General features: G+C 35.5%; 2 protein-coding genes across 2 annotated transcripts in view; both read left to right on the top strand.

The window, feature by feature from the left end:
• The first annotated feature begins 12,930 nt into the window (after positions 1-12,930).
• Positions 12,931-25,074, top strand: part of St3gal6 (ST3 beta-galactoside alpha-2,3-sialyltransferase 6) — a 330,280-nt gene continuing 318,136 nt past the window's right edge. The window contains exon 1 of the mRNA XM_071615420.1: positions 12,931-12,943. The gene's annotated coding sequence lies outside the window, so the exon portion shown is untranslated. The remainder of the gene's footprint in view (positions 12,944-25,074) is intronic.
• LOC114099049 (olfactory receptor 5K1) lies at positions 22,919-23,845 on the top strand. Its single transcript, XM_027943273.1, has one exon. The coding sequence runs from the start codon at positions 22,919-22,921 to the stop codon at positions 23,843-23,845; it is 927 nt and encodes a 308-aa protein (XP_027799074.1).

Here is a 25,074-nt window from a genome sequence, read left to right as displayed (position 1 = left end):
TTTCATTAACATCAAAATATCTGTTCAATCTTTGTAAAGATCACTTACTACTAAATTTCTGTAATGTTTACTATTAATGCTGAAAATCAGTGGGCAGCACATTTCAAACAGGTAAAGATAGATACCAAGGTGAAGCAGGGAGGGATAGTTAAAAGCAAAGTAATTCTATACATGGTCAGTTTAGTCAGGGATATTCATGTATTATGACAATTCTCACACATCCATAGCAGCACTGTCACTTCAGAGAATGGTATTTTGAGGGCTATGTGGTGAAAATCACCCTTTGGCTGATCAGTGAATGTCATATTGTTTCATTGTATATGCAAAGATTAGTACTTGAACTACTTGGTAGTTATTTCTAATGTTGCTAACACTATCTATCTTCTTACATTTTAATTATTGGAGTTTTACTTGAATCCTACCTATTTCCTCTTATCTGGATGAATTGTCAGGTTATCTTGGTATGCAGTTTGGTGACCCTGAGAATATTTATTTATTCTGCATACTCATCTATAGACTCGCCATTTAACTCCCTTCCAGATCTTTCTTCTTGGGATGGAATTAGTCTCCAATTCAGTGTAGAAAAAGTGCTCTGAAATTGGCATTGTTTGGGGCAAGTCTACTTTATCAGTGTCTCATGACATAAATTTAAATATCATAAGTGATATTGATGAAGCATTAGGGAAGCAGAATATAATGACAGTCTTCCATTCTTCTCTAAAGTCATAATTCTAGAGCTACAAACTGTTGAAACTTAAATTCTTCAGTTTAATATAACTCTCAGATTACATTTTTAACCTATCTAGATGGGACTGTGTTTCAGAGTAGGGAAAAAATGTGTTTTAATATGAACTTATTCTTGTATCAGAGCAAATAAAAACTTCATTCCACCCTCTTATTTGCCATTCCATGTGTCTTTCAAAATTTTTAAACTAATATAGTCCTGAATTATTTCTATAACTTTGAGTTATCAATTTATTTATTTAAACAAACTTTTAACTAAATGTACATGTTATTTTCTATTTATTTTTTAAAGGATAGGCTTGATATTGGATTCGATTAATTCAGTCCTTCAGAAAATATGTACAAAACTATCTGTATCACATGCAGTGGCAAAAAAGAGAGGAAAAGAGGTATGCTATGATACAAACAAATTTACACAATAAATAAACAATTTTTATTTTAAAATATTTTATGTGCACTCAGATGGAGCATTAATATCCAGGATATATAAAGAACTTAAAAAATTTTAATACCCCCAAAAACCCAAATAACCCAGTTAATAAATTGGTAAAGGAACTGAACAAACAACTCCCAGAAGAAGAAATATAATCAATCAACAAATATATGAAAATATGCTCAACATCTTTAGCAATTAGAGAAATTCAAATCAAAACTTCACTGAGATTCCATCTCACTTCAGTCAGAATGGCAATCATCAAGAATATAAGTAACAATAAAGGTTGGCAAGGATGTGGGGGAGAAGGTACACTCATACATTGCTGGTGGGACTGCAAATTGGTTCAACCAGTATGGGAAACAGTATGGAGATTCCTCAGAAACCTTGAAATAGAATCACCATTTGACCCAGCTAGCCCACTCCTCAGTTTATACCCAAAGAACTAAAAATCAGCATACTACAGTGATGCAGCCACATCAATATTTATAGCAGCCCAATTCATAATAGCTAAACTATGGAATCAGCCTAGATACCCTTCAACAGATGAATGGATAAAGAAATTGGTACATATACACAATGGAATATTACTTAGCCTTAAAGAAAAATGAAATTATGGCATTTGCCAATAAATGGATGCACCTAGAGACTATTATGCTAAGCAAAATAAGAAAATCCCCCTAATCCAAAGACCAGATGTTTTCTCTGATATGAGGATGCTAATTCATAATAAGGTGGCGGGGGGAGTAGAGGTATTTTGGACTAGAGAGAGGGGAGAGGAGGGGGTATGTGGGTTGGAAGGTAGTAGAATGAATGGAACATTATTACAACCTGTGTAACTCCACATAATGTACAGCCACATGAATGAGAATTTATACTCAATTTATGTATGCTGTATCAAAATGCAATCTACTGTAATGTGTAACTAATTAGAATAAATTTTAAAATATATTAAATTAGAATAAATATTAAAATATATTAAATTTTAAAAGGATCGCACTTAAAATATGTTATGTGTATATATTTAATAGTTATATTCATAACTTCATTTGATCTTCTATACTTCATGAGCCACATTTAGAAGAGGTTGTATCTTTCTTCAAAAGTTTACCTTTTATTAGTATCATCAAAACTTTACCTCATAACTTTACCTGTAAACCTTGGACTGATGGATAAACAACTTTCAAAAACTTTCCAAAGAGAATTTTACATGTACTTTAAAAAATATTTGTAATGATTTCATTTATAACTCTCTTATAACAAAAGCAACCTATTTGTAAATATTCTTAAGTAAAATTTTTATTACTTAACTAATCAAACTATTAAAAAGCAAACACACAACCTACAACTCACACAAGGATCTTTCCTTCTTTACTGTGCCTAAGCCAGTACCATGCAGTTTCTTACATACTAGTTTCTTACATACTAGTCTTTTTTAGTCTTTCAAAGTCCCTTAGGGCCAATCTCTGGTTTATGCTGCTTTTTACCATTTCCTTATGAAGCTGAATAGGAAAAGTTAAGGTTGATAATGCAAATTCTTCCATGTGCTCCCCTCTTACATTTTCTGGAAAGTAATAGATAAATGGCAGTTCCTATTTTAACCCAAGATTAACTGTAATACATGAATACTCTCTTGTTTTCCTGACTGTTCCTCTGTTTTATGTTTTTAAACATCCTTAATCAAATCAGAATATGTTTTCCTTCATTTTTGTTTTTGTCCATATGTGTAAGTCTCATTCTTTCATTCAGCCAACCTGTTTTTGAGATTTACAATTGAACCACTGAGGTCTCAGGTGAAATAAAAATTAAATAAGACCTAATATCAACTTAAAAGAATAATATTTGTAATCAAGAAGATATTTTATGTTAACTCACATAAAATATTTTTGAAATATTAAAAAATGGTTTATTAGATACTATATTATTTAACAAATATATTAAGTCCAATACTAGGTATAATCAGGAAACATCTTTTTTTATACCTACAATCTGTTTGAGTCATTCCATAAGCAATTGGTTCGTGCTCACTGTCTCAGTAGGTACATCATGAAAATGTTAATTTATGCCACTTATATCACTGTATTAAAGGGCTCAAATTCACTATAAGGGTCTCTCAACAACTTCCCACACTGACAAGATGAGCTGGGTTCAAAAGAGGTGGCTGCAACATTAAGTGAAGAAAATGGCAAGAAATCACACAACACAGAAGTAAATTTCATGTCGAGGATAGGATGGCTCTGCAACCTTAGGGTCAGCATCCACCCTGGACAGCGCTGAAAAGAGAGCATGTACCAGAAATCTCTTTATTTTTATAGGGGAGGGGGACCCACAAAGGAGATCCAATGGAATGTTCTTCACCAAATAAGGCAGGGGATAATGTTTCAAAGTTGGAGTCTTGTGTTGTGATGTCTTGTTTGATTGACATCTTGGCAAATCACAACCATCTCAGGTGCTGTGTGGGATCACAGGCAGAACAGAGGAAAGGCACACTTACATTGCACAGCCCAATCAACACACAATACCAGACCTGTTATAGCTCCAATGCACATAGCTCACACATACAGCCCATGGATGGCTCATGACAAGGGTCCAGACCAGACATGAAAGATATAACATGTTCTCCCTCTTAAGCCAAATCTTTCTCTCTCAAAACTAATTTTCACAGGCTGGATTTATAAACAAATAGCCTATGAGATGCAATGTAGTGTGCACATTGTTACCCCTGGTAACAATTCTTATAGAAGGGAAAAGAAAGAAGCATTTCGATGTTCAACATCTCTAGCTATTAGAGAAATGCAATTCAAAACTACTCTAAGATTTCATCTCACTCCAGTCAGAATGGCAGCTATTAAGAATACAAATAACAATAAATGTTGGCAAGGATGTGGGGGAAAAAGCACACTCATACATTGTTAATGGACTGCAAAATGGTGCAGTCAATATGGAAAGCAGTATAGAGATTCCTTGGAAAACTTGGAATGGAACCACCATTTGACCCAGCTATCCCTCTCCTCTGTCTATACCCAAAGGACTTAAAAACAGCATACTACAGGAACACAGCCACATCAACGTTTATAGCAGCACAATTCACAATAGCTAAACTGTAGAACCAATCTAGATGCCCATCGGTAGATGAATGAATAAAGAAAATGTGGCATATATATATACAATGGAATACTACTCAGTAATAAACGAGAATAAAATCATGACATTTGCAGGAAAATGGATGGAGTTGGAGAATAGAGTGCTAAGTTAGCCAATCCCAAAAAAAACAAATGCCAAATGTTTTCTCTGATATAAGGAGGCTTACTTATTGTGGGGTTGGGAGGGGAAGCATGGGAAGATTAGACGAACTCTAGATAGAGCAAAGGGGAGGGAGGAGAGAGAGGGGACAAGGGGTGTAAGAAAAAGATGGTGGAATGAGATAAACATCATTACTCTAAGTACATATATGAAGACATGAATGGTGTGAGTATACTTTGTATACAACCAGAGATATGAAAAAATGTGCTCTATATGTGTAATTTGAACTGTAATACATTCTGCTGTCAAATATAACAAGCTAGAATTAAAAAGAATAAATTTAATTTTTAAAAAAAGAAAGAAGCATTTGGAAGGGGGAGAATTCAGTGCCATAGAGATTTCTTATAGCCAAGCCAATCCCACAAAAGTCTTGGGGTTAGGCTCCAGATGTCTCATCGAAATGAAACGGAAGCAAAGAACTTTGAAGAAAAGAGACAAATCAGGTAAGAAAATAAAACTTCAAAGAACTATAATTCATATCAAATAGAAAATTCTGACATCAAAAATATAAGAAGAGATTAAATGAAAGTAACATTTAGGATACCAAAATGTACTAAATTCTTAAATTACAATAGCAGAAATTTTTTAAAAAATGATTTAAGAGTTAGAAGATAAAGCTGAGAGGTAGAACAAAATGATGGAACAGGGATTTTTAGCCATTTTTTTCCTGGCAGAAACATCTATTGGAGCAACTATCCGTGCAGGAAAAATATCTTTTAAAAAGCTAAGGAAACCATTTGAAAGATCACAAAACCTGAACATAGTACAAAATCTTACCAGGCCAATCCCTGAAGATCCCAGTCCAGACTGAACCCCATGGCCCAAATCTTCAGGACTTTCCCAGTACCAGGTCTGCTCCTGTATCGCTAGTCCTCCAGTCAGCCTTTGTGCTTGTGTGGTCCCCACAACCTCAGACTCCAGGTCAGTACACATGGACTCAGCCTCTAGGCCAATTCCACAACCCCAGGCTTTAGGCTCACCTCAAAACCCCTAAATTTCTAGGTTTGAAACTATCCAGTGACAATCTAGCACAACAGTTCCAGATTCTAGGCCATCTTCAGCAGGTGCATTTTCCATGCCCAACCCAAGTACAGCCCAAGAGACAAGGTCAGGAACTGCAGCCCAGGACCCAGAACTGCCATTCATAGAGACAACCTCCTGCAACCTCAGAATCCAGGCTAGTCTTCATAGACCCAGGATTCACACCTAACTCAATGGACACTATCTCTAGATCAAACTACAAAAGATACAAACATCAAGTCTATCCATGGACTTCACCAGATGTTCCAACCACAATCTGAACTTGTTGACTTCTAAAAGGTATTTCTTATTTAAGTCATAATATAAAGACTGGAATAGATGACCACTTCTCCAAATGTGCAAACACCAATGTATGAATAAGCAGGGAAATGAATAAACAGGGAAACATGACATCAACAAACAAACAAAATAAAGCATCGATGACTAATCATAAAGAAATGGAGATTTATAAACTACCAAACAAAAATGTCAAAATAATCATCTTAAAGAAACTCAAAAAGATTCAAAAGAACATAGATAAACAAATAAATGCAATCAGGAAAGCAATAAATGCAAAAATGAGAAGTATAACAAAGAAATAGAAACAATAAAAGAACCAAGCAGAAATCCTCAAACTTTAGATGGCTGCACTGAAGAGTTCCATAAAGAGCTTCAACTGCATATCCAGTCAAGCAAAAGAAGAAATCAGTGAGCTCAAAGACAGTTCATTTAAGATTACCCGATGTGTTATTAGGTTTTCATTACTGTGAAAAATACCTGACAAGAAGAATTCAGAGGAGGAAAGTTTATTTTGGGCTCATGATTTCAGAGCTTTGATATATGGCTATCAAACTTCATTGCTCTGGGCCCAAAGAAAGGCAGAATATCAAAGTAAAAAGATATAGTGGAGAAAAGTTACTAAGCTCATGGCAGCCATTGGGGGAGGGCAGCAGAGAGAGAGAGGAGGACTAGGAACAGATATAGTTGAAGACTACAACCGAGTGACCTACTTCCTCTAGCAATGACATGACCCATTTGTCTAAAGTTCCAATCAAATTATTAATCCATCAAATGAATTAATCTACTGATGAGGTGATAGCTCTCATAATTCAATCTTTTTATTTCTGAATATCACTACATTGACTAACACATGAGCTCTTTAGGGAACATTCCTAGATCCAAATCCAGGAAAAGGAACAAAAAGCAAAAATAATAAAAGAGTGAATAAAGCCTACAGGAATTAAGGGACATTATCAAGCAAACCAATGTACCCATTGTGGAAGACCCGGAATGAGAAGACAAAAAGAAAGGGACACAAAACTTATTTAAAGGAACAATGATAGAAAACTTCCCAACTTGGAGAGTGAAATAAACATCTAGATCCATAAAGCCGAATGAACCACAAATACTTTAAATATAAAGAAATCTTCCTTAGGACACATTATAATTAAATTCTCTAAAGTCAAATGCAAGCTTAGAACTTAGGTACAGAAATAGGAAGGCAAATTGCTACATACAAGACTATTCATGATTTCTTAGTATCATTCTCAGTATTATAGCAGGCTATGAGAGAGATACATTCAAAGTGCTGACATTAAAAATCAGCCAACCATAAATATTATACCCAGAAAGACTATTCTTCAGAAATGAAGAAGATATAAGGACTTTATAAAGGAAAGTAAGAAAAAGAAAACTCAGAGGGTTTATCATCTCTACACCTGCCTTATGAGAAATGTTAAAGAGAGTTCTTCAAGTTGAAATGAAAGGATGCTAGCTAAAAATGTGAAAAATATATGAAAGTATAAAACTCATTTGGAAGCTAACATTATAGTTTTAAGTTTTCTTAAACAAAAAGAGATGATAAATATTTAAGGATATAGAAATGCAACTACCCTGATTCGAACATTATACATTATATACATATATTAAATTATCTCACTATATGCCATAAATATGTTATGATTATTATGTTCAATGAAAATTCTAAAAGCAAAATAATATAGTTAAATCCAGAATACTCTTATACTCTAAAAGTAGTACATAAATTTAACTCTAATATAAAATTAAATTACTAGAAAATAACTACAGCTATAATTTTGGATTTGAATATAAAAATATGAAAAAAATAACTATGTAACTTTGACAACATAAATGGTGGGGGAAAGAGAAAATAAAATTTATGGGGCTTGTATGTGGTTAAAGTTAAGTTGTTATTAGCTAAAAATAATTCATTATAAATGGAGTACATTTCACATAAGTCTCATGGTAAGCACAAAGAAAAAAATAAAGAGATAGGAATTAAAGTATGCTACTACAAGAAAAATCAAGTCACAAAGGAAGATATCAAGTGAAAAAAAAATAACAAAAGTACTATGAAGTACAGAAAATAACTAACAAAATGAAATTAGTAAGTCTTTTCTTATAATAATTACTTTCAACACGGACAATTCAAATGCTCCAATCAAAAGACATAGAGTAGCTGAATGGATTAGAAAAACTAGATCCAAGTATATGATCCATACACAAAACTGACTTTAGCACACCCACAGGTTGAAAATGAGGCAGATGGGTCAATTATAATAAAATAGCATTTTGGATATACTTTGAGCAAACAAAATAGAGTTTATGTCAAAACATGACACAAGAGACAAAGAAAATCATTACACAATGATAAAATGGTCATTTTAACAAAAAAGATATGATTGCAAATATATGTGTATACATCAGAGAACCTAAATATTAATGGAACTGAAATAACAGAATGCAATACAATAATAGTAGGGGACTTCAATACCCCATTTTTAACAATGGACAGATCATCTGGAAAAAAATTCAATAAGGAAACAGTGAAATAGAACAACATTATAGACCACATGTATCTAACAGACATACACAGAATATTCCAATAACAGCATTATACACAAAAATTCCTCTCAATCGCATGTGAAATATTCTCAAAGATAGACCATATGTTAAGCCACAAAACAGTCCTAACAAATTCAAGAAGTGTGAAATAACAGCAAGTGTCTTTCCAATCACAACAGAATGAACCTAGAAAACAATAACAAGAAGAAAATAGGAAAACACACAAACATATGAAAATCAGACAACACAGTCCTAAAATCATATGGACCAAAATATAAATCAAAAGTAGAATTTTAAAATATCTTGAAACATTTAAAAATGGAAATACAGCATTCCAAAGCCTGTAAGATGCTGCAAAAGCATTTCTTTTTTTTTTTTAATTTTTTATTGTTGGTTGTTCAAAACATTACATAGTTCTTGACATATCATATTTCACACTTTGATTCAAGTGGGTTATGAACTCCCATTTTTACCCCGTATACAGATTGCAGAATCATATCAGTTACACATCCATTGATTTACATGTTGCCATACTAGTGTCTGTTGTATTCTGCTGCCTTTCCTATCCTCTACTATCCCCCTCCCCTCCCCTCCCCTCCCCTCCCCTCTTCTCTCTCTACCCCCTCTACTGTCATTCATTTCTCCCCCTTGTATTATTTTTCCCTTTCCCCTCACTTCCTCTTGTATGTAATTTTGTATAACCCTGAGGGTCTCCTTCCATTTCCATGCAATTTCCCTTCTCTCTCCCTTTCCCTCCCACCTCTCATCCCTGTTTAATGTTAATCTTCTTTTCATGCTCTTCGTCCCTACTCTGTTCCCAGTTACTCTCCTTATATCAAAGAAGACATTTGGCATTTGTTTTTAGGGATTGGCTAGCTTCACTTAGCATAATCTGCTCTAATGCCATCCATTTCCCTGCAAATTCTATGATTTTGTCATTTTTTAATGCAGAGTAATACTCCATTGTGTATAAATGCCACATTTTTTTTATCCATTCATCTATTGAAGGGCATATAGGTTGGTTCCACAGTCTTGCTATTGTGAATTGTGCTGCTATGAACATCGATGTAGCAGTGTCCCTGTAGCATGCTCTTTTTAGGTCTTTAGGGAATAGACCGAGAAGGGGAATAGCTGGGTCAAATGGTGGCTCCATTCCCAGCTTTCCAAGAAATCTCCATACTGCTTTCCAAATTGGCTGCACCAATTTGCAGTCCCACCAGCAATGTACAAGTGTACCCTTTTCCCCACATCCTCACCAGCACTTGTTGCTGTTTGACTTCCTAATGGCTGCCAATCTTACTGGAGTGAGATGGTATCTTGGGGTGGTTTTGATTTGCATTTCTCTGACTGCTAGAGATGGTGAGCATTTTTTCATGTACTTGTTGATTGATTGTATGTCCTCCTCTGAGAAGTGTCTGTTCAGGTCCTTGGCCCATTTGTTGATTGGGTTGTTTGTTCTCTTATTGTCTAATTTTTTGAGTTCTTTGTATACTCTGGATATTAGAGCTCTATCTGAAGTGTGAGGACTAAAGATTTGTTCCCAGGATGTAGGCTCCCTATTTACCTCTCTTATTGTTTCTTTTGCTGAGAAAAAACTTTTTAGTTTAAGTAAGTCCCATTTGTTGATTCTAGTTATTAACTTTTGTGCTATGGGTGTCTTATTGAGGAATTTGGAGCCCGACCCCACCGACTGTAGATCGTAGCCAACTTTTTCTTCTATCAGACGGCGTGTCTCTGATTTGATATCAAGCTCCTTGATCCATTTTGAATTAACTTTTGTGCATGGCGAGAGAAAGGGATTCAGTTTCATTTTGTTGCATATGGATTTCCAGTTTTCCCAGCACCATTTGTTGAAGATGCTATCCTTCCTCCACTGCATGCTTTTAGCCCCTTTATCAAATATAAGATAGTTGTAGTTTTGTGGATTGGTTTCTGTGTCCTCTATTCTGTACCATTGGTCCACCCGCCTGTTTTGGTACCAGTACCATGCTGTTTTTGTTACTATTGCTCTGTAGTATAGTTTGAAGTCTGGTATCGCTATACCGCCTGATTCACACTTCCTGCTTAGCATTGTTTTTGCTATTTTGGGTCTTTTATTTTTCCATATGAATTTCATGATTGCTTTATCTATTTCTACAAGAAATGCCGTTGGTATTTTGATTGGCATTGCATTAAACCTATAGAGAACTTTTGGTAATATCGCCATTTTGATGATGTTAGTTCTGCCTATCCATGAACAGGGTATATTTTTCCATCTTCTAAGATCTTCTTCTATTTCTCTCTTTAGGGTTCTGTAGTTTTCATTGTATAAGTCTTTCACCTCTTTTGTTAGGTTGATTCCCAAGTATTTTAATTTTTTTGAGGATATTGTGAATGGAGTGGTTGTCCTCATTTCCATTTCAGAGGATTTGTCGCTGATATACAGGAATGCCTTTGATTTATGCGTGTTGATTTTATATCCTGCCACTTTGCTGAATTCATTTATTAGCTCTAATAGTTACTTTGTAGACCCTTTTGGGTCTGCTAGGTATATATCATGTCAACTGCAAATAGTGATAATTTAAGTTCTTCTTATCCTATTTTGATGCCTTTAATTTCTTTCGTCTGTCTAATTGCTCTGGCCAGTGTTTCGAGAACTATGTTGAACAGAAGTGGTGAGAGAGGGCATCCCTGTCTTGTTCCAGATTTTAGAGAGAATGCCTTCAATTTTTCTCCATTCAGAATGATGCTAGCCTGAGGCTTAGCATAGATTGCTTTTACAATATTGAGGTATGTTCCTGTTATCCCTAGTTTTTCTAGAGTTTTGAACATAAAGGATGCTGTACTTTGTCGAATGCTTTTTCCGCATCTATCGAGATGATCATATGGTTCTTATTGTTAAGTCTATTGATGTGGTGAATAATTGATTTCCATATATTGAACCAGCCTTGCATCCCAGGGATGAATCCTACTTGATCATGGTGCACAATTTTTTTGATATGTTTTTGTATCCGATTCACCAGAATTTTATTGAGAATTTTTGCATCTAGGTTCATTAGAGATATTGGTCTGTAGTTTTCTTTCTTTGAAGTGTCTTTGTCTGGTTTAGGTATCAGGGTGATGTTGGCCTCGTAGAATGAATTTGGAAGTTCTCCCTCATTTTCTATTTCCTGAAGTAGCTTGAAAAGTATTGGTATTAGTTCCTCTTTAAAGGTTTTGTAAAACTCTGCTGTATACCCATCCGGTCCTGGGCTTTTCTTAGTTGGTAGTCTTTTGATGGTTTCTTCTATTTCCTCAATTGATATTCGTCTGTTTAGGTTGTCTATATCCTCCTGACTGAATCTGGGCAGATCATATGACTTAAGAAATTTATTGATGCCTTCACTAACTTCTAATTTATTGGAGTATAAGTATTCAAAATAATTTTTGATTATCTTCTGTATTTCTGAAGTGTCTGTTGTGATATTGCCTTTTTCATCCCGTATGCTAGTAATTTGAGTTCTCTCTCTTCTTCTCTTCGCTAGCATGGCTAAGGGTCTGTCGATTTTGTTTATTTTTTCAGAGAACCAACTTTTAGTTTTGTCAATTTTTTCAATTGTTTCTTTTGTTTCGATTTCATTAATTTCAGCTCTGATTTTCATTATTTCTTGCCTTCTACTTCTTTTGCTGTTGTTTTGCTCTTCTTTTTCTAGGATTTTGAGATGAAGTATGAGATCATTTATTTGTTGGTTTTTCCTTTTTTAAGGAATGAACTCCAAGCAATGAATTTTCCTCTTAGAACTGCTTTCAATGTGTCCCATAGATTCCGATATGTTGTGTCTGTGTTTTCATTTATCTCTAAGAATTTTTTAATTTCCTCCTTGATGTCTTCTATAACCCATTGATCATTCAGTAACCTATTGATCATTCTCCAAGTGATGCATGATTTTTCCTTCCTTCTTTTATCGTTGATTTTCAGTTTCATTCCATTATGATCAGATAAGATGCATGGCATTATCTCTACTCCTTTATATTGTCTAAGAGTTGCCCTGTGACATAATATATGATCTATTTTTGAGAAGGATCCATGTGCTGCTGAGAAAAAAGTGTAACTGCTTGATGTTGGGTGGTATATTCTATATATGTCAATTAAGTCTAGGTTATTAATTGTGTTATTGAGTTCTATAGTTTCCTTATTCAACTTTTGTTTGGAAGATCTGTCCATTGGTGAGAGAGGTGTGTTGAAGTCTCCCATGATTATTGTATGGTGGTCTATTAGACTCTTGAACTTGAGAAGAGTTTGTTTGATGAACATAGCTGCACCATTGTTTGGGGCATATATATTTATGATTGTTATGTCTTGTTGGTGTATGGTTCCCTTAAGCAGTATGTAGTGTCCCTCTTTATCCCTTTTGATTAACTTTGGCTTGAAATCTATTTTATTTGATATGAGTATGGACACTCCTGCTTGTTTCCGAAGTCCATATGAGTGATATGATTTTTCCCAACCTTTCACCTTCAGCCTATGTATGTCTTTTCCTATCAAATGCGTCTCCTGTAGGCAGCATATTGTTGGGTTTTGTTTTGTGATCCATTCTACTAGCCTGTGTCTCTTGATTGGTGAGTTTAAGCCATTAACATTTAGGGTTATTATTGAGATATGGGTTGTTCTTCCAGCCATATTTGTTTATTTCTGTTACTAAACATGGTTTGTTTTCCTCTTTGATTATTCCCCCCCCCCCCTTTACTGTCCTACCTCCCACTGTTGGTTTTCATTGTTATTTTCCATTTCCTCTTCCTGTAATGCTTTGGCGAGGATGTTTTGAAGAGATGGTTTTCTAGCTGCGAATTCTTTAAACTTTTGTTTATCGTGGAAGGTTTTAATTTCATCTTCCATCCTGAATCTTAATTTCGCTGGATACACAATTCTTGGTTGGAACCCATTTTCTTTCAGTGTTTGAAATATGTTATTCCAGGATCTTCTAGCTTTCAGAGTCTGTGTTGAAAGATCAGCTGTTATCCTGATTGGCTTACCCCTAAATGTGATCTGCTTCCTTTCTCTTGTAGCTTTTAAAATTCTCTCCTTATTCTGTATGTTGGGCATCTTCATTATAATGTGTCTAGGTGTGGGTCTCTTATGATTTTGCACATTCGGCGTCCTGTAGGCTTCTAGGATTTGGGATTCTGTCTCATTCTTCAAGTCTGGGAAGTTTTCTCGTATTATTTCATTGAATAGATTGCTCATTCCTTTGGTTTGAAACTCTGTCCCTTCCTGTATCCCAATGACTCTTAAATTTGGTCTCTTGATGTTATCCCATATTTCTTGGATGTTCTGCTCATGGTTTCTTAACAGTCTTGCTGAGCTGTCTATGTTCTTTTCAAGTTGAAATACTTTGTCTTCATTGTCTGATGCTCTATCTTCTAAGTGTTCTACTCTGCTGGTAGTATTCTCAACTGAGTTTTTAAGTTGGTTTATTGCTTCCTGCATTTCTAGGATTTCTGTTTGTTTTTTATAACCTCTATCTCCCTGTATAGTTGATCTTTTGCTGCCTGGATTTGTTTGTGTAATTCATTGTCAAAGTGATCTTTCATTGTCTGATTTTGCTGTCTAATGTCTTCCTTGAGACTCCAGATCATCTGAAGCATGTATATCCTGCATTCTTTATCTGACATTCCATCTGCTGCAGCTGTTACCTCTTCTAAAGTTGAGTTGACCTGCATTGCTTGTGGTCCTTTCTTTTCTTGTCTTTTCATATTGCTTGCGTTTCTTTCTGCTTGGTGAAACTGTTGTGTTTTTGAAAATTTTTTCCCCCTATATATTTATATTGCTCTTGTATAGTTGAAAAGTCTCCCTTGCAGGGTCGGGCAGCGGTCTGCCTACCTTGCAGGCGCTGGCGGCGGCTCTGCTCTGCCCCTCCTCCAATTGGTGTGACGTGTCTAACACGCCCGCTGACCCCTGGGCCTGTTCTGCCGGTCGGTCACAGGTCTGCCTACCTTGCAGGCGCGGGCAGCGGCTCTGCTCTGCCCCTCCTCCAATTGGTGTGACTTGTCTACCACACCCACGGACCGCTGGGCCTGTTCCGGGCGCGGGTGAAGGCTCTGCTCTGCTCCTACTCCAATTGGGGTGACGTGCCTACCACCCCAGCCGGCCGCTGGGCCTGTTCCACTGGTCGGTCGCAGGTCTGCCTACCTTGCGGGAACGGGCGGCGGCTCTGCTCTACCCCTACTCCAAATGGGGTGACGTGTCTGTCGCGCTGGCAGGCCACTGGGCCTGTTCTGCTGGTCGGTCGCAGATCTGCCTACCTTTCAGGCGCGGGTGGCGGCTTTGCTCTGCCCCTACTCCAATTGGGGTGTCGTGACTACCACACTGGCGGGCCGCTGGACCTGATCCGGGCGCGGGCGAAGGCTCTGCTCTACCCCTACTCCAGTTGGGGTGACGTGTGTACCACACTGGCAGGCCGCTGCGCCTGATCCGCCGGTCTGTCGCAGGCCTGCCTACCTTGCAGGCGCGGGCAGCGGCTCTGCCCTGCCCCTCCTACCACACCCGCAGACCACTGGTCCTGTCCTGCCGGTCGGTCGCAGGTCTGCCTACCTTGCGAACGCGGGTGGCGGCTCTGCTCTGCCCCTACTCCAATTGGGGTCACACCGGCGGGCCGCTGGTCCTGTTCCAGGCGCGGGCGGCGGCTCTGCTCTGCCCCTCTGGCTTGATGATAAAGTGAGAGAGACTCGGGTGTTTGTGACTCACTTTCTTTACCAGGAGACCAACTGTTTCTGTTGCCGCTGGTATCGATGAAGTTCTCTCCTCCGCCGCTTTCTGATGACATCAGATCTCTGCCATGTTGGAATCCCATGCGAATGGCAGCATTTCGTTCCCCTTGCCGGGTGAGTCCTGACCGGCCCTCACAAGCCCCGTCTCAGTCCTGTTGCCACTGCCTATGAAGGCTTGGTTGGTATTTACCTCCATAGTATTCAGCAGGACCCGGACCGAGAAGCAGTTTCCGCGGATTCTTTAGCCCTGGGCCAGAGCAGTTCCGGGAGCCGGAGTTCGGCCGCTCCGTGCTCGGTGTATGTTCTGATAGGAGCAGGCTCCAAGAAGCAGTTTCCGTGGGTTAATTAGCACTGAGCCTGAGTAAGTTGTCTGCGAGCCGCAGGCAAATGGCAGCCTGAAATTACCTGTTCTATGGCTGAATGAGCTGCGATCAGTCGAAAGCAGGGATGGTGACGTCAGCTCTCCAAGATGGTGGCCGCTGGCTTCCTCTGTGGTCTGACCAGTGTGGAGAACCGAATTGGACCGCTTCCTTCCCCGTCTCAAACCCAGAATTCAGCACTTAGTACGGTGATTGCACAGCGTTGCTATCTCCTCGTTTCCCAGCGCGTGCCGCAGACTCTAGCCGCGGGGCGATTTGCTGAATAAGCAGCGTGACCCTCCATGCGGACAAATCTCTCGTGTTTGAGCCCCCGTAGCTGATCCTCGTGCGATGTAAATCCTTCCTCTAGGTTTTGGAGCACCCGAAATTTGCTGGAAATTCCTAACAAGATAGCTTTTAGCCTTTCTAACTCGTCATTCTCCCACACAGTGACGCGGTACACGGGGGTAATGCACTCCCTCGCCGCCATCTTCCTTTCCCTGCAAAAGCATTTCTAAGGGGAGAAGTTTAATGATAAACAAGATGATCTCAAAAAAAAAGCAACCTAACTTTATACCTCAAGGAATGAGAAAAACAAACTCAACCCATTATGATCAAAGGAAGAAAAAAATAAGACCAGAAATAAATAGAAAACATTAATGAAACCAAAAATTTGGCAAGATAAGCAAAATCAACAGTTTTATCTGGAAAAAGCGAGAAAAATTTAAAAAAATAAAACTAAAATTGAAAGAGGAAATATTATCACTGATACCACAGAAGTCTAAAGAGAATACTATGGACAATTAAATGTGAACAAATTTGATAACCTAAAAGAATGGAGAAATTTCTATAAACATATAACAAGACTAAATCATGAAGAAATTAAATGAAATCTGAAGAGCTCAATAATGAATAAATAAATTGAATAAATAATCAGAACACTCACAATTGTGGAGAAAAACAAAACAAGAATTGATGACTTTGATGATAAATTCTTCCAAGCCACTTAAAAGAGTTAATGTCAATCCTTCTACAACTCTTTTAGAAGATTAAACAGAAAGGCATACTTCCAAATGAATTCTACAGGGCCAACACTATCATAATTATAGAGCCATACTAGGTCAGTACGAGGAAATAAAATTATAAAGCCACTACCCTTCTTGAACACAAATACAAAAATTCTCAACAAAATACTATCAAACTGAACTCAGCACTTTGAAAACATTATGCACCATGATCAAATGAGATTTAGCCCTGGGATGCAAGTAATATTAACATATAAATCAAAAAATATAGTATATCACTTAAAAGAATGACAAATAAAAATTATATGATCATATCTATAGATAAAGGGAAAGCATTTGACAAAAGACAACATATTTCATGATAAAACTCTCAACAATTTAGGTATAGAAGTATTGAGCCTCAACCTAATAAAGGCCATATATAACAAGCCCTCAGGTAACATCATATTCAGCGGTGAAAAGCTGACAGCTTTTCTTCAACGATAAAAAACAATACAAGAATGTCCACCTATACCACTTCTATGTAATAGTGGCCTGGAGTTCTAGCTAGAGCCATCAATCAGGAACAGCAAATAAGGCATTCAGAGAAGGAAAGAAGGGCAGTTATCTCTGTTTGTGGACAACATAATCTTATACATAGAAAACCCTAAAGACTCCACCAATAAAACTACTAGAACCATCGAACTCATTCTGTAAAGTTGCAGGATTATAAAATCAACTTACAAAGCCAATAGTGTTTCAACGCATAAGCAACTGGAAAAAATAAAATAACAAACATTATGTTGTGGGTGTGAGTCAGGAGCAGAAAGACAAATACCACATGATCTCATATGTAGAACCTGTTCAGTGTGGAACTCACAGAGCAGACTACAAGTTAGACAGATGCAATTGTGCATACCTATAATCCTGGAGGCTCTAGAGACTGGGGCAAGAGGATCACAAGTTTGAGGCCAGTCTATAAATTCAGCAATACCCTATCTCAAAATAAAGAAGGGCTAGGGATGTGACTCTGTGGAACAGTGCCCCTGAATTCAATCCCCAGTATGGGGATGACAGGATTAGAGGGTAGGGGGAAGGCTTGTGGTGATGAGAAATTGGAAAGGAAAGGAGGCAGTGGAGATATTAGTCAAATGATACAAATTCTCTGGTAGATCAAAAGAATAATTTCAGTTGATTTTCTTGTGCAGTATTGGGAATATATTTTATAATAATGTATTGTATTCTTGCAAACTGCTAAGGGAGTAGATTTTTGATGTTCTCATCACAAGAAAAGAGACAATTCATGTAATAATTAACAAGATTCATCCATTCCACAATTGACAGATTGTCAAAACTTCACATTATACACAATGTATGCAATTTTTGTAAATTACTCTGCATTAGAAAATGACAAAATCATAGAATTTGCAGGGAAATGGATGGCATTAGAGCAGATTATGCTAAGTGAAGCTAGCCAATCCCTAAAAAACAAATGCCAAATGTCTTCTTTGATATAAGGAGAGTAACTAAGAACAGAGTAGGGACGAAGAGCATGAGAAGAAGATTAACATTAAACAGGGATGAGAGGTGGGAGGGAAAGGGAGAGAGAAGGGAAATTGCATGGAAATGGAAGGAGACCCTCAGGGTTATACAAAATTACATACAAGAGGAAGTGAGGGAAAAGGGAAAAATAATACAAGGGGGACAAATGAATGACAGTAGAGGGGGTAGAGAGAAGAGGGGAGGGGAGGGGAGGGGAGGGGGGATAGTAGAGGTTAGGAAAGGCAGCAGAATACAACAGACACTAGTATGGCAATATGTAAATCAATGGATGTGTAACTGATGTGATTCTGCAATCTGTATACGGGGTAAAAATGGGAGTTCATAACCCACTTGAATCAAAGTGTGAAATATGATATATCAAGAACTATGTAATGTTTTGAACAACCAACAATAAAAATTTAAAAAAAATAAAATTAGGAAAGAGCTGCTGAAAGAAAGCACTTATATAAACCCCCTCCCCGCAAAAAGTGGCTCTTTCCAACCTCTGATCATACCACACCTTATCCCCTGGGAGGCAACCAACCAATCATACCTTAGTTCTCACTTCCTCCATGAAGCCTTTGCTAACCACTTCTGAGTGAAAAAAAAAAAAAAAAAAAAAAACATTTTTTTTCACTTAGGATTTTGTATTCAGATTGGGAGTAAGGATAAATTATGATCCAAAATCAAATGAGTGAAAAACCAATGCACAACCCTTAAAAATTTTAGGAAATGGGTGTTTGCCTTATTAAGTCTCAAAGGATACACTTAATTTTTCTAATTTAGTATGTCTGTGATGATCAGAACATTGGGTCTCCAAGGTTGTGCTCTGATGTCAATGCCAAGTAAATCCCCTTAGAATTATTTTTAACATTTAAACCATTCTTTACCAATGGCATAAATATAATTGACTTGTTTGTAGAAATATTCTTCTAAAAATGTCAAAAGAAAAGTTTACTGCTGGAGCTACTTTAAAAACTAACACTAATCAGGTGATCATTTGGTCTTTATAAAATACTTGCCATGGAAATACAGGTGAGAAATAATTCAAACTCTGTTTGCTAGAAACACTAACTACTGAAACCATACATTTTTTTACATTCTTTAGGAGTTCTTCCTTACAATTCTAATTTTTCTATTTTTTAAGATCCTTGATGTCTTCCCTTTAATCTGAAGTATTATGTAAACACCAGGAAAAGGACTACTATTCATTTGTATCATTTCTGAATTCAAGAAAAGCCTAAATATACCAAAAAATAAATAAAAGCATACTTTATAGTAACAATGGGATACGTCAAGTTTTAAAAGTTTCTTTAAGTTATGTGGTTTGTATATTAAATGAAATGGATTGTTAGCCTCTACATTGAAATAGACTTTAAACGTTTGTGTTGGTCATTTCCTATGCATTAAACAAATTAGATTATTGAGAAATATACTTTCAATCCAGTCCTCTAAATCTCCAAAATAATTTTAGGGAGGTTTCTATTTTCCATTTTGATTCTTAGGAAAATAAAATGTCAATACAAAACTTATTTCTATTTGATCAATTATTTCATGTGAATTCAAATTGGAAAATGTAAGTAAGGCATTTAATGAAAAACAACTCAAATTATATAGACTTCAAATGTTCACTTTGAAAATATTGTCCTTAAATGTATCAACCCCAAATAATCTGAGAGTTTAAATTCAATAATTTTTTTAATGAAGAAGAAGAAAACATTCTATATCTTGCCAGATATCTTTTCCTATGTTCCTTAAATTTGAAGTGTGGTTATGGTCAATGACTACTAGAAAACTGTCAATCTAGAAACATTTAGGAGGGTCAATTGACCATATAAAGAAATTAGGAAGCACTAAACAGTTATTCAATAAATATTAGGCCAATGAATAAATAATTCTCAGTCACTAAAAAAATGCAATAAAGCATTCTCCAAAATGTTAGAATTCTTTGTCTATTGGACATGTGCAATGGGGTCAATAATGAAAGTTTATTTAATAAACATCCTGAAGTTTTAATAAATGTGAGCATCATAGAATCTTGGAGATCATGGGAACCGTTGGCGTTCAAAAGACTAAAAGTTGGTGCATAGGATATTGCTTTTCACATGGGCAAATGAAATTAGGAATGCATTACTGCAAGATGTAAGTATATTTCTGAATGGTTGAGATACCTGAAATGTTGTCAATAAATGATTATTATTTCTAAGAATTCATGCCACACTCATAGAAATAGATCAGGCACTGCGATGTTAACCATTATAAAATTGTAGAAGCAGAAAGTATTTGTTGGCTCTCCTCTGATTTTTGTGGACTTATCAACTTACAACTATAGCAGTCTTTAGAGTATGCAATTTGATTTACTTAAAAGTTTTGGTTTTCTAATTATAAACATAATCGTAAAATAACAGTAGAGAATTGAAAGAAGAGTAAAACATTTAAAAAATGATGTACAATTTCATTAAACAAACAAAACTAGTATTAACATTTTGATGTGTTCCCATACTATCTTTCTTTTACCATCATACATAAATGTTTATTTGAAATTTAGGATTATTCTGTATATAAATTTTTCTCTTTTGTCTATTTTATCATTTCATTAAAAATTCTAAGTAAACACAATATTTAAGGATTGTAAAATACAACTTCAGATGGATGGTTAACAATTACTTAATCATCCTAAGTGGTTACTATTTAAGTGTTTTCAATTTTTTACAAAGTGACATTGTAATAACCATAACTATATATTTCATTCTAAAAGACTTTTTCTCATTGGTCAATAGTTGTGAACTTTTAGGAGTTTCCTTCAAATAATACCAAATTATTTGACCATAATTGCACTATTTTATTCAATTTATGAAATAGCAGTCCTTATCAGGAATGCAAACAGGATTCCATTTCACTGTATTCTACACAGCACTATAAATTATCATTTCTTTAAAAAATGTTTCTTTAAACTCTTGGTAAGCAAGCTTCATGGCTGTTTCAAATGATATTTCACTGAAGCTAAACATTCTTAATTGGATAAAAGAAATTTTCTTTTGAGATCTTATCCTTTACCTACCTTCTAGTGATTATTCTTATTATTTGCATAGACTCTTCATAGAATAAAACTATAGAAACACTATCTTATGCATTACAAATAATCTCTCAATTTGTGTTTGACGTTTGATTTTATACATGATTTTTGACATATGGTTGCAAAATTGAAAAATTTTTTTCTTTCTAACCCTTAAGATTTTTTCAATATTTTTCCAAAAAATAAATTTTTTATGCACATGGAAATATGAATAATTTTACTTTGCATGCACAAATGGTATTATAAATAACCTGGAAGTTATTTTATGATAACAAAAAGCATTTTTTGTCTTTCCTCTCCTTTCTTTAATCTCACTTTCTCAATTTACATTGCTCTTCCCACCTACCCCACTTCCAATAGCATTATAAAGCATGGACTCCACTGGTAATGAAGATAGTAAATTATCAGAAAATACAAATAAAATTGTTTAAAATTTGTAGGAAATTTTTAGTGCATTCATATTATTATGCAACCACCAAATCACCATCCTCATTCATCTCCAGACCTTTTCTATCTTCTCAAGCTGAAACTATGGAACAATAGTTCTACTCCTCCCTCTCCTTGGCAACTACCATTCTTCATTCTGTTTCTATAAAGTCACATACTCTGGGCAACTCATAATTATATATATATATATATATATATATATATATATATATATATATATATATATGTGTGTGTGTGTGTGTGTGTGTGTGTGTGTGTGTGTGTGTTTACCTAGAATATTTAATGAAATGATAAAATAGACAAAAAGAGAAAGATTTATATACAGAATAATCCTAAGTTTCAAATAAATATTTATGTATGATGGTAAAAGAAAAATTGTATGGGAACACATCAAAATGTTAATACTGTTTTGCTTGTTTCATGAAATTGTACATCATTTTTTCTTTTTTATGTTTTACTCTTCTTTCAATTCTCTACTATTATTTTACTATTATCCTTATAATTAGAAAACCAAAACTCTTAAGTAAATCAATAATATATATAAATAAATATATATATATTTATATATATAATATTTATATATATATTATATATATTATATATATTATATATATATTTATATATATATAATATATATATTATATATATATATATATATAATGACCCATATGTCAATAAACTTGTACTCTTTGTCCTTACAGTTTCCACTGAAATTTTCATGCTAGGTAGTGTCTTAATACTATATGTGTGTGTGTGTGTGTGTGTGTGTGTGTGTGTGATACTCCTTTTGTTTCAGTTTTATTTCACTTAGCATAATGTCTTCAAATTTCATCTAGGTTGTGACAAGTGTCAAATTTTCATTTGTATTGCAGACTGACTACTTCATCATATGTGTATAGCATGCTTTATACATTCATCAATCCATGAATATTTGGGTCATTTACACTTTTTGGCTATTGTGAACAATGGTGCTACAAAAATTGGTGGACAACAATAGTCTTTTAAACAACATTGTTAATCACCACATATATAGTCATTGAACTTAGGAATGCTAATACAAATTGCTGACACTTAAATTATGAATTATCTTTACCCAACCATTATAAAGAAGCATTTTGTCCTGACTATGTTTCTCAAGAATTCAAAGGCATCTTTATGCATTCAATCATAAATTTCCTTGAAAATAGGCTGGGAAAATGTTCAGTAAGTGAACAAAGGAGTTTTAGACTGGAAACATGGATTCTTCCTCAGAACTAGGCACTCACCAAAGTCCAGGTGAAATGTGGTACTATTATGAAAGATGCTTCTCTTCCTTTGAACCAAAGAAGGCTCAATAGTGTTTGGGGCTCATCATAAACTAACACCTTATTTCCCACATTTTTTTTCTCAGAAGTCAGGAATGATTAAAGAAAATCACACCATAAAAAATGAGTTTGTCCTCACAGGATTTACAGATCACCCAGACCTGAAGGCCCTTCTATTTGTGATGTTCTTGACCATCTATCTGATCACCATGGTGGGGAATCTAGGGTTGGTGGCCTTGATTTTTAAACAGCGTCAACTTCACACACCAATGTACATCTTTCTGGGCAACCTGGCTCTTGTGGATTCCTGTTGTGCCTGTGCTATCACTCCTAAGATGTTAGAGAACTTCTTTTCTGAGGACAGAAGGATCTCCCTTCATGAATGTATTATACAATTTTATATTCTTTGCACTGTGGAAACTGCAGACTGCTTTCTTCTGGCAGCAATGGCCTATGACCGCTATGTGGCCATATGCAGTCCTCTGCAGTATCACACCATGATGTCAAAGAAACTCTGTGTTCAGATGACCACAGGAGCCTTCATAGCTGGAAACCTGCACTCCATGATTCATGTAGGTCTACTCTTTAGGTTAGCTTTCTGTGGGTCTCATCAAATCAACCACTTTTACTGTGATATTCTTCCTTTGTACAGACTCTCCTGTGTTGACCCATATGTCAATGAACTTGTGCTCTTTGTCTTTGCAGGTTCTATTGAAGTCTTCACTATAGGTAGTGTCTTAGTTTCTTATGTGTACATTGTTTTTACAATTTTCAAAATGAAATCTAAAGAAGGAAGGGTTAAAGCCTTTTCCACCTGTGCCTCACATTTTTTGTCAGTTTCATTATTCTATGGATCTATTTTCTTCATGTATATTAGACCAAATTTACTTGAAGAAGGAGATAAAGATATTCCTGCTGGTGTCTTGTTTACAATAATAGTTCCTGTATTAAATCCTTTCATTTATAGCCTGAGAAATACAGAAGTAATAAGTGTCTTGAGAAAAATTCTGAAGAAAAAGTAATCTTGAGAAAGTTTGAAACAAATGGCATTTATGAAGCTTAATGTTATAAATGAAGCAATAACTTTCAAGCAGAATGGCAGAAAATAAGCACAAATTGCAGGTAAATAATTAAATTATAATGCAATCAAATTGTGAAGCAAAATGTAAAGGGTGAAAAATCACAGAAAGGAATAACTGCTGAATCTTAAGAGACGAAAACAAAAATCAAAAGCTGCCTTTGAACCTATTTAAGAATCAACTTATGATGCTTCCAAGCTCATGGACTGTGCAGCTTCAGTGATGAACTGTACCCAAAAGACGAAACCAAACTAGTACTTACAATGGCATTTTAGGGCAACACATTTTATTTAGTTTTATATGTAGTGCAGAAATAAATGTGTCAAATAAAAGTGAACTGTAATTCAAAATTGAACTCAAAGAATTAAATAATTAAATACAGAATGTCAATCTTCAAGAGAAGATATTATTTTAGAGAGTTTTATCTACTCATGTGTATGTGTACACATACATACCTCTACACTTGTGTGGGTGTGTGTATATGTATATGTGTGTATATATATATAAAACATACACACAGCAGATACATAAAGTTCTAGACAAACAGTGAAACCTCATGTAAAATTTGAGGAGCTTCCTTGTCGGTATGTCGGTCAAAACTTCTCTTGCCCCTTTCTGAGAGGAAGTGAGGAAAAGGTATAATATATATAGATATGAGGAAGAATATTCTTGTTGAATTGTGGAAATGACTTATTTTAAGTAATTCTTATTTTTTTTCTTTTCATCATTGCAAACCCTGAAAGTATAGCATGTGAATAGGACTGAATGATCTTAATGTGACATCATAAAAGAATTACTTTCTAATTATTCTCTCACCATGTACATATTTAGACCCAGCTATATAGAAGCAGTGATCTGTAAAAGCAGTGATCTCCTTATTTTTTAAGGAAGTATATACATCAGTAATGAAAACATCAGTTTTCTCATCTCCTTAAATAATAGAACACTGAGAAGATTTTCATTGATAACTTCTGGGTCAAGGAGGACCCATATGGAGTAAAACAAAAATTCCCCTTCCCACTTTCTCTATTGATGCTCTGAGGTCACATTTAAATTCCCAAAAGTCAACTGTCAGGTTGATGCAGTGCTCTAGGCTAGCCACCTACCAGAGGCTGATTTCATAGAGAAAATCAACATGTTGAGTCTGTTAAAAAGAAGCAATGGGAAAGAAG

Source organism: Marmota flaviventris, chromosome 8, assembly GCF_047511675.1.
Source record: "Marmota flaviventris isolate mMarFla1 chromosome 8, mMarFla1.hap1, whole genome shotgun sequence".
Lineage (NCBI taxonomy): Eukaryota > Metazoa > Chordata > Mammalia > Rodentia > Sciuridae > Marmota > Marmota flaviventris.
Note: the sequence above shows the minus strand (reverse complement) of the source record. Positions and strands in the feature narration are given on the sequence as shown.